Below are 10,253 nucleotides of genomic sequence, written 5' to 3' on the forward strand. Positions count from 1 at the left end.
CTACAACATAAGCTCTTACACCAGTAAAGAGATTTCTGAAGCTCTTAAAACTATACTGAGGTTTCTGTAGGCTATTTTATATGAACCCGGGCTTAAACAAGAGCTGGGCAATACACATTGAAGTTAACATTATGCATAGAAGAATAATTCATACAGTGGAAGACTGTTTAGTTGCCTTTAGCTACATGTATGGGACTTGAGTTTTTAGTTCATTCATCAGATCTTGGTGTCATGTTCTGAAACAAAAACAAAAAAAAATTCTTCTAGACAAAGAGAATTGCAAACAGTTTTTTAAAAAGTTTAAAAAGGAAAATAACATCATTTCTGTATAAATAACCTAAGAAGACAACCAAACAGAACAAGATAAAAAAGTTATTCCTTTTCCAGGAGCATCATCCTCCTGAAATTTGTACCAAACAGAACACACACAAGAAATGTGTTTACTGATGGGGAAGGAGTCATGCTCCCAGGTGAGGGTTAGAGAGATCATCTCCCAGAACTGAGACTGTAACTTTCAACTCACAGGAGCAGGAGTGGTAGTGGTGTTGTCTTCTCTTAACAAGAAGCAATGGGGATTAGAATAGCAATCAGTAGTAGCAAACCCTACGCTACCCTCCAACATCAAAATATTCAACTCAGGACAAGTATTTTGTGTGCTTTGCCCTACCTCAGCTCACAGGTGTGTTAAGCTTTCACCTGCTTCAGATTGTGATTAAAATGCTCAGCATTTGTATAARCAGTTTGGTCTAAACAGAACATGAAAGGTGGAAGAATACTTCYGTGTTGTCTTAACTCAAAATATTTATGATCACTGAGAAATGCTGGAAAATATTTTAATAAAAACCTCCAGTCAATATTCATGTACATTCATTTCCTACAAGCTAAGTAACGCAGCATGAGAAGACATGATGCAACATCCTCAGACTTACAAAAAATCCAGTACTTTGAGAAGAAAAAAAATAAAATCCCTAAACTACCCCCCCTTCATTTTGAACTTGCCACCATAATAATACTGTAGAAGGACACAGTCATAATACTTCACCTACAACTCTGCATTCATTATGGGTCAGTAGCCACCAACACCACAGAGAAAATGTAATTTCTACTGCAGGCATGCAGAGCAGAGAAACCACAGTATCTCCAAAATGTAACATTATGGAAAAAGAGCACAGACTTTGTCTCATGAAACAAAAGGATCTGCTGGGATAATAAATTGACTTTRTAAGCCAAGAAACACACATACCACTAAAGTCAAGTTTCTGAMTATAACTCGGAACTGCAAAGGTATCTGAAAAGTCATTTAGAATTTTTCATAAAAGTAAGTTAAAAAGGCAGGCAAAAGTGTCTTTTTCATGAGGACATAGACAACATACAATTGAATCTTTTCCCCTGTGTGTATTTAATAGTACCTTTTGAAGTTCTTCAAAGAGATGGCAGAAAAGCAAGAGCAAAGAGAGGAACACGTGACTCAGAAGCAACTAGCTATCCCATCCCCAGGATTCATAGTTCAGAAAAGCAATTATAGTACTGAATTCTGGACTGTAGGAATATACATTCAAAATGGACGGAATATGACTAATCTTGTTTTTCTACCACAAAATGCTACTCAGTTGCAGTAACTCTGCAACTCCACCAGCAYGAGCAGCAGGCTAGTTGTCATTTGCAAATTTAGCATTTATTTTATCGTGCCATATGTAGTCAAGAAATTCAACCAGGAGATGAAGGCTCTGCTCCACCCTGTTCATCCTCTACCTTCACAGAGGGAAGAAAGCAGAAGGGAAAAAGGTGAAAAATAATGTTCTGGGTAGAGTTCAGATGCAGTGAATATCATCTAAGTCATTTCACATTATGTACTCTATGCTACTGCCTTTACTTTGCCAGTTACTTTCAGTTGACCACTGGGGCTGCTTATCAGCAGCTCTGCAGGGAAGAGGTCATAACACACTGAAAACAGCACAGGAAGGGACCAAAGAAGACATTTCCCTCCCAGCAACAGGGCAATCCAAGCAGAAGCTCAGAAATCAGCTTGTGGCTCAGACAGGGAAAGCTCTAGAAGGGAGAGCCCTGTGGCCTTGGTAGTGCAGCTGCTTGCAGAGGGGAGGGAGGGAGACGARTAAATAAAGTGTGAGGCAGGATCCCTCCCAGCCTCCCTTATTCAAATAAATCACTTAACTTTTCACAGAGCAGCAAATCTCCTTACTCCTCTGGATTAAAGGCAGACTTAAAAGAACATTTCTTAACAGACTACCCTGTCCCAGGGTCATCCCTGATGCACTCTGGCTAACCACATGCAGAAAACTGTGTTAAGGATGTCCTTGATTAAAAACAAAAAGTTTATTTCTAAATAAAATTATACCTTTAAAGACAATTAAAAAGCTTACTGTACATAGGATACATTTTTAATTTTGCTTTTATGGAGGTTGATGACCATTAGACAAGAGTCTGTGGTATAAGAATATCTCTTTGAAACACCTACCGGCCTTTTGCCATCCTGTAGTATGCAGTGAAATGAAATTCAAGGTCTCAGATCTCCTATGCAAGGAAGAGACAGCAGGACAATCATTTCAGAAGATAATTTTAGGCTGCTTATTGAYGACAGAGAGCTATGGGATTCCCACTAAAATTTGAGGAAGCAATGATATTTTATCCCAGTACCAAGAATGTTTTTGAAGATTTCATTTGCCTGCCTACATGTTTTTCATAAGGATCACAGCATTAAGAAAGAAAGTTAATAATAAAAAAATAAAGGCTAATTTATAGTTCACTACATAATGTCACAGAAAAAAGTAGGTAATTTCAAAAATAAGTTAAAATATGTGATATGAGTGAGCAATATTGCCAAAATACCCATTACAGAAAATGTTCAGTACAAGAGGAGCAAGACAGTGGAATGAAGAAATGCTTCTTCCAGGGGAACAAGTCAGATGAATGGGCACATACCACACAGATAATAGAGAAAATAAATACTCAACAGTGAGCTACTTTGGGTGAGCTACTTTGGGTGAGCTACTTTGTCAATACATTGTTTAGTAAGAAATACTGATCCTCAGGAATCAGAGAAACAAGAGGAATCCCCTGAAAAAAACTGCATCTTTTATAGATACAAACTGCTTCAGTCCTGCATGGGAACCAGATCAAATCCTGAAATGCCTTCTCCAGCTTGGATGAAATACCAACATGGTGACGTCAAGGAGCCCCAGTATCATCAGTAAACTGACATGTTTTACAACTAAAGAACATGAACACTGCAAGTGCTTTCCTGAAATTAAGCCTCCAGGTGATCTATTCTCAAAGCTAAAATTTCTTCCTAAAGATAGTGAGACAGATGCTGGTGCTGGGTGTGGGACATTAATCCACAGAGTCAAACTCCGCTGTGCAATGGCTCACAAAATCAGGGCAGACACAGTACAGGTGGCACACATTCTCCTTACACCTTCTGGGCCAAATCCCCACCTTCTAAGCCTACAACAAACCTCTCATTAGCTTCAGGAAGTAAAACTCCCTGTGGCCATAGGCATCCTCAGCAATAAAACATTGAAATCACTTTTCCTGATTTGCTAAAACATGAAAAGACAGAAAAGGCAATGGCTCAGGGAAGCTGSACCTCAGCACACTGCAGGCATGGCATGGCTTCTCTGATGCCTTCATACCAAAGCAAACTAGTAAAATGTGAGTTAAGTAGCTGACCTTTGTGTTATATCACAAGCTGCTTGTGTGGACACCAAACTTCCTCCTACCATTCTTGTAAGTGCTCACTTGTACTGTAACAAAAGGCTAACATTGTTCTGATAGTTTCCTTAATACAGACACTAAGAAAATGCTAAATAACAGCATGGAAGTACTTTATCCCCCGATTTCCCCAAGCCAACAAACTTCAGAATATGTATAATAGTAATTTCACCTTCCTGGTACATTTTCCATTTCTTTTCTCTATGTAACTCAAACCTGTTTCAAAAGAAAAACATAGTTTCAATGCACGTCTCCCAGCAAGGCTTGCAATTATTTTCAGAAAGCATGGCAACAGCTCAGCAGGAGTGAAAAAAACATAGTTAAAAAAAAAAAAAGGTCATATTTAGCAAAAGCTGAGTTTGTCCATATTTTCTTCTTTTTCTTTATTCTTTGATGTTTTGCCTTTGGAAAAAAATGCAATTTTGGTGGCACTGCTTTCCTCTCAGCTTCTCCACAGCAAGCATTTGGAGATCTTCTGGTTACAATGAGCCCAAATTTTGGAACATCTTATACATGTTTCTGGGAAGAGGGTAGTACCGCATTCACTAGGTCTCTCTAGCAAGTACCACCTTTCCCTTAGAATTGCTGCCCCAGCACTAGAGCCAGTAACTGCAAGGGAAAGGGATGAGACAAAAGGAAAGAAAAATAAAAAAAGAAAACCACCAGAGAGAAAGCAAAAGAATAACCTCTTTTCACATAGATAACATTAGGAACTGAGAAAGCTAGTGACTTTTTTATGCCTCCCAATTAACCAAGCTGCTCAAAGCTCAAGAGGGAAGAGCAACAAGTATATGAAAACAATCCTAGTATGTTGTTCTGCTTTCATGACCATTTATTTTGAGAGCCATTTATTTTATCTCCAAACATTCCCTCACATCATGTTTCATCAAGAGGGTTGACCTGAACCTTCACTTTCCAGCACCCACATTTTTCTGCCCCAAGAGTCTGAGGTGAAGCTCATGGGATGCACATAATTGGGAGCCAGAAAACCTCCTTTCCACTTTGTCACCAGCTTGCAATGGCAGTTACTTGCTGAAATCCACAGCACCTCATCTAAGCTAAAAATAGCAATATGTACTTATTTTGGTAAAGAATTGCTTTTTAAGCAACTATAATAGTGGCAGAACAATTAGAGCTTATTTTTAAATATTTAAACTTACAGTTCGTAGGGAATTTGCTCAGTAACCAATTCCTAAATAATCTGAGAACAATCCAATTTAAAATAATTTGAATCTCTCCTCCCATTTTAGCATCCCCRGTGAGGTAACAACCTTTTAAATAAAGCTAGTGATTGCTCATTAACAATGTGAAGCCTTCACTGTAGTTTTTGAGGTAATTTTTTGGGGAACTCATGCATGTCTGAAGAGATTATAGCAAAACAACTTGCTCTCTGGAAGGGCTGCTTTAGTAACTTCTGTAATCTCTGAGCTGGTAGGAACATGGATGGCCAGACACAATCAAAACTCACAGACAGTAACAGAAAGAAACCAAACACGGAATCCTGCACCCAGAATCCTCAAGGAAAACAATGTGCCTACCGACACAGGAATCAAGTGCAAGGACATGCCTTGCCTCTGCAGCTACTCCCACTGCCAGCTGGACGCATCCAAAGGAACACTGCCTTTTGCCTGGCTGGCAAGGCTACAACCAGGACCTGATCAAACACCCTCTAAAGTAAATACCATTATATGAGTGAGTCAGGGCAACAAAACACTTGGAAAGCCCAGTTTGGGGGCTAGCCAATGGATTTTTTTCTTTCAGTTTGGAGCTTGTGGTCCTCAAATGTCTCCCCAAACTGGAAAGCACTTGGGAGATATGTGATCAGCCACCACCGAGTACAACGGCTGTCAGCTTCACAGGAAAGTGTCCCAAACCCCATATATTTCACCATTCCTGGGCAGCGGAAAGTATTTACACACGCACAAACCCAACCGGGTTTTCTGTCAAAAGCCCTTTTTATTGCAGGGTCAAGGAGCGAGACTGCAGTTCACCGGCGGGTACCCGATCCTTGGCCCCTGCGCCCCAAGAACCATTACTACGGGTTGGAGAGCCCGGTGCTGCCCCTCGCCATCCTTCACCGATCCGGGTACCAGCCACTCCCGCGGGAACCTTCCAGGGCCGTTCGCATCCTCGGGGTCCCAGGAAGGAGCCACCCAAGCACAGAGCTACGGCCAGAGCCGGACACACGGCGCCGGGGTTGCCGCTCCCCCCGCCCGCATCTTCCCCCCGGCGCTCCCGCTGCCCGCGGCGCCGCGCAGGCCCGGGGTTGCGCTCCCCCCGCCTCCGACACCCGCCGGGGGCTCCCTCGGCATCGCCGCCCTTCGCCGCCGGTGCGCCCGGGAGCGCGGGCAGCGGGCTCGGCCGCGCTCCACCTGCTCGCCGCGGCGGCCACGGTCCGTACTCACTCCGCGTAGCCCGTGGTCCAGGGCAGGCGCCGCGTGTCCTTGCTGAGGATGAGGATGGGGCGGGCGATGTGGTCGGCGGAGCACTCCACCTCGTCCGGGGACAGTCCCAGGAACTCGGGTCTCCCGTAAGGGAAGCGGAGGGGCAAGTCCGCGCCGCTGCCGTGGTCGGCGCCCGCACTGCCAGCCATGATGCCGCCCATGAAATTGGCCACGGCGGACTTCACCCGCGTGAGCATAGTACCCCCGCCGGCGGCGGCGGCAGCGCCGGGGCCGCCGCGCAGGGCGGGGAGCGGGGCGCGCCGGCGGGCAGCGCAGCGGAGGCGGCTCCGGCAGTCCCCGCCGCGCTCCCGCAATGGGGGCGCCGGGCCGCGCGGAGCCGGGCGGGGGGACGGCGGGCTCAGGGGCAGCCGCGGGGCCGAGGCCTCATCGCAGGTTTCCCCCTCCCGGCGCGGCGCTGGGTGAACTCAGCCCGGCGGCAGCGGCTGCTGAGTCATGTGATAGCGCGGCTGGATTCGCCCGGGCGCTTCCTGCTCCTCCTGCGGCACCGGCGGGCTCCTGGCACACGCCGGGCACGGGCGGCCGCCGCCCCCGCCCGCCTACGCGAGCCGGGGGGCGGCCCGCGGCAGGTGCGCGGCGGGCGGAGCCTGAGCCCGGCGGGGCCGCCCCCGGCTGCCCGCAGCGATGCGGCTGGGACCCGCGGTGCTGTCCGCGGCCGCCTCCGGGGAGAGCCACCCGGGCGGCGTTTCAGGCGGAATCGCTCGGGGTTCCATAACCGGCGGCTGGAGATCGCCGCACGCAGTGCGCTGTCCCTGCTGCGSCTGGGCTGAGCCCGCGCCGTCCTAACCCCGGCAGAGCCCGCTGATCCTGCCGGACGAGACTCCCCCTTGGAGGGTTTACTTGCCTTCTCCTGCTTAAACACGCCAAGGATATTTTCCCCACAAAACCATTCCTTAGAAAAAAGAACCCGGGACGGGGCCGAAAGCGAGCCCTGCTGCCGGCCTGCCGTGGGGCCCGGGGACATGTCCGTCAGCCGSTCAGGGGCGACGGAGGGGAGCCCCCGGGCGCTCCGCGTACCGCCTGACATTTAGGATGCTGTCATAGGGCACAAGTGGAAGGATGGGGCCAAATACCTTCAAATTTGAGGACAAAGATATTTTAACTCCTTCTTGTTGTGTAATTTTGACCATGTTCTACCCTTCTACAATTTAAAAAAAACCCCATAAATTGGAAGGTCTGTTCCATGTGGTGGTCACCCAAATGTGTGRAAAGCTTGCAGATTTCGGTATGCCAAGCTTTAAGAAAATGTAGGATCGTAGCAGGAGCATGTATGAAGTCTGTCCTCTGTAGCAAGGCTCTGTCTGTGCCCTGTGATTCCTACAGCACTCCTCAGAGCGTTAAGTCTCACTGGAAGGCAGTGACYTGCGAAATGAAACAGGTAGCTATGGCAAGCCATGAGAGTAGTGCAGTGCTGGAAATTAACAGGGAAAAKCTGCTTAGTCATCATACACAGCATACAAACAGTGGGGATGGTTGGCCATCATCTTGCTGGCTCACACTAGAAACCAGCTGGCATAAAGCTGAACACACAGTTGCAGAGGTTTGAAGAATGCATCCTGTGAGCTTGTTCAGTTTCTGATTATTAAACAACATCCTGAGAACTAAGTTCAAACAATGCCTGTGTTTGCTCTAGATTCTGATGTAAAGACATAAGAAATGTAAAGCTCATCGCTTTTTATGATAAAGCTGTCTATTAATAAAGTCTAGAGAGCCAAAAGTATATTACAGAGCAGGGATGCTAAGAGCATGTTAAGTGTCTTCTGAAGTAGCATTGGAAATATATCTACACCAAATTAAACATTACAGACATACTTCCTTTAGGAAAATGTGTTTCTTTTTCCTATCTCTTATTTAGTCATTTCCAGGGGTTGATATAAGTATTTTGAGGAACAGTATACTTCTCTTAGTTCATTCCCAGTTTTTTCCACCCAAAAAGATTTCTTTATACTATCTTTTGTCTGCTGGATGGCCTGTGTTTTTTTCACCCAACAGGTACTCCAGCATTCATTTCCCTCAGTAATGCTTATAGGATCTGCCACCCAGAGAAAACAGGAGTGAGAGGAGGGACGTGAGCAGAAGTTGACATATATTCCTCTATCCTTCACATGTTATCAATTATACTTCGGGGGAAGCTGTGCAAACATACTAAACTTTGCAGTTTATTGGACTCAAAGACTTTGAAAAATATCATAGGCTAAAACTCAKAGAATGCAGTGTTTGCTCTCCAGCCCTACACTATGGTCACTATTCTGCACAAAACATGAGGGAGAAATGGGAAGGAATATGTGTGGCCTTGTTAGAGTTTAAATTATTATCTCTGCTAGATGACAAGAGCAAGCTCAGATCAGACATATGGGGAGACGGCTTAGMAGCTCACCACTCAAAACAGATCTGTGCACTGTTTGAAATTCTGTGGATGCCTGCCTCTGGTACAAGAATGCTGTAAGGATACAACAGTACAATGGGTGTGATATGGCTTCATACCGAAAAGTGTAGAGATGCCTTGATTTCAGTTCTCTGGGAAAGAGGATCATGTTCACTTTTGAGTCAGAAGTGAAGCCTTCCCAAAGGAAGTAACAGTCAGACCTGCAGGGCTCRGCAAGTGCCCCATATCCCCTAACCTTGTGGTCCATCTGGTCCAAGCCAGACATTTTTCTTTGGTGATAGGTAGACCCTTAWAAGTTTGGATATTGAGTTCAAATAAAATTTTGAGGCTGAATTCTCCATGGAAATATTTGAAAAGCAGTCAGCAAAAAATTCTTAGGGTTATCAAAATGTTTCTGTAGGTATTATTTTTATATAAAACCATGGAATATCTCRAATTGGAAAGGACCCATGAGGGTCAGGAGTCCAACTCCYTKCTCCTTGCAGGACTACCTAAAGCTAAACCATATGGCTAAGAGCATTGTCCAGATGCCCCTTGACCTCTGACAGGCTTTGTGCCATGGCCAGTTCCCTGGAGAATCTGTTGCAGTGACCAAACACCCACAGTGAGAACTTCTSCTAATGTCCAGTCTGACCTTACCTTACAGAATGAAGCAGTTTCATTCTGCTTCCTTGTGTCTCATTTTTGCCTTTGTAGCTACTTTTTAAGAGAAATGTAAGAATATTCACTTTAAATAAAGGAACAGCTTGCAAAATGAAATATCCGCTTGGCTGTARTGATTCTGGTTCTAGCTTGTGAGTATTTGAGCAGGAAGTATATTATGTGGAGTAGCTGGAAGTGCATCCAGTGAAGGTGCATTGACTCAACAAGTTCAAATTTTCTCTAATAATAAAAAATATTTCTGGTGCAGGTCCTTTTTTGATTCTTTTGCATAATATGACAATACTTGGGGCTCTGCCTCATAGGAATGTGGAACTCATTTCAACAGTGTAACTTTCACTAGAAATTGAAACCTTGTTTATACCTTATTTTGCTTGCTTACTTGAAGATTTTTTTTCCTGTGGTTTTCATGCTCTGGATAAAAGCAATAGAAAAGCTCCCGAAGACTTTGGTGAGAGATGAAGTAGATCCAATGTGAGATGAGTGCACCGTTTCTGCAGGTCTGAACTTCTGCATCATGCTATCAGAGATGTAGACAATATCCACAGGTGTGAGTGAACTCAGCTGCTGAATGACTTCAGAGAGTGTGTCAGAATAGGTGCCTGACATTGTGGGATAAAGCTGTATATACAGGGAAAAAAAAAAAGTTTTGATGGAAAAATTGCACTTCTCTGTCAATTCCCCATACAAAAAAGTACTTAAAGCCTCATTTTTGCATATGATTCTACTTAGGAAGATCAGCATGTCATGTGGTGATCAATGAGGTTATTCTTACCTTTCCAAAAGGACGTGCAACCTTTAATTAGCATGAGGGAGCTCTTTATCTCCAGAGAAAGGCCCTTCAGAAGTGCAGTGCCTGAAGCATCGCAGTGATGTGGAGGACAAAATGCCTCTTATTAAGACATCAATCCTACTTTCTGCAGTACCAGACCTCTGTCTGCCTGCAGCAACCCCCAGCATTTCTAGGCTTTTCAGAGCTGATGAGATGGAAGCTGTTTGTGCTCTTGCCAGTTTGC

The 10,253-nt window shown here is 45.0% G+C and overlaps 1 protein-coding gene across 1 annotated transcript in view; it reads right to left on the minus strand.

Moving 5' to 3' along the window:
• The window catches only part of PPM1H (protein phosphatase, Mg2+/Mn2+ dependent 1H), a 132,798-nt gene extending 126,095 nt beyond the window's left edge, over window positions 1–6,703 (minus strand). Inside the window, exon 1 of the mRNA XM_057376950.1 lies at window positions 6,135–6,703. Coding sequence (XP_057232933.1) covers window positions 6,135–6,370 — 236 coding nt within the window. The 5' untranslated portion in view covers window positions 6,371–6,703. The remainder of the gene's footprint in view (window positions 1–6,134) is intronic.
• Window positions 6,704–10,253: the final 3,550 nt, after the last annotated feature.

The sequence above is a fragment of the Malurus melanocephalus genome, unplaced genomic scaffold, assembly GCF_030028575.1.
Source record: "Malurus melanocephalus ecotype Western Australia unplaced genomic scaffold, MMel_1.1 scaffold_10, whole genome shotgun sequence".
NCBI classification, from domain to species: Eukaryota; Metazoa; Chordata; class Aves; order Passeriformes; family Maluridae; genus Malurus; species Malurus melanocephalus.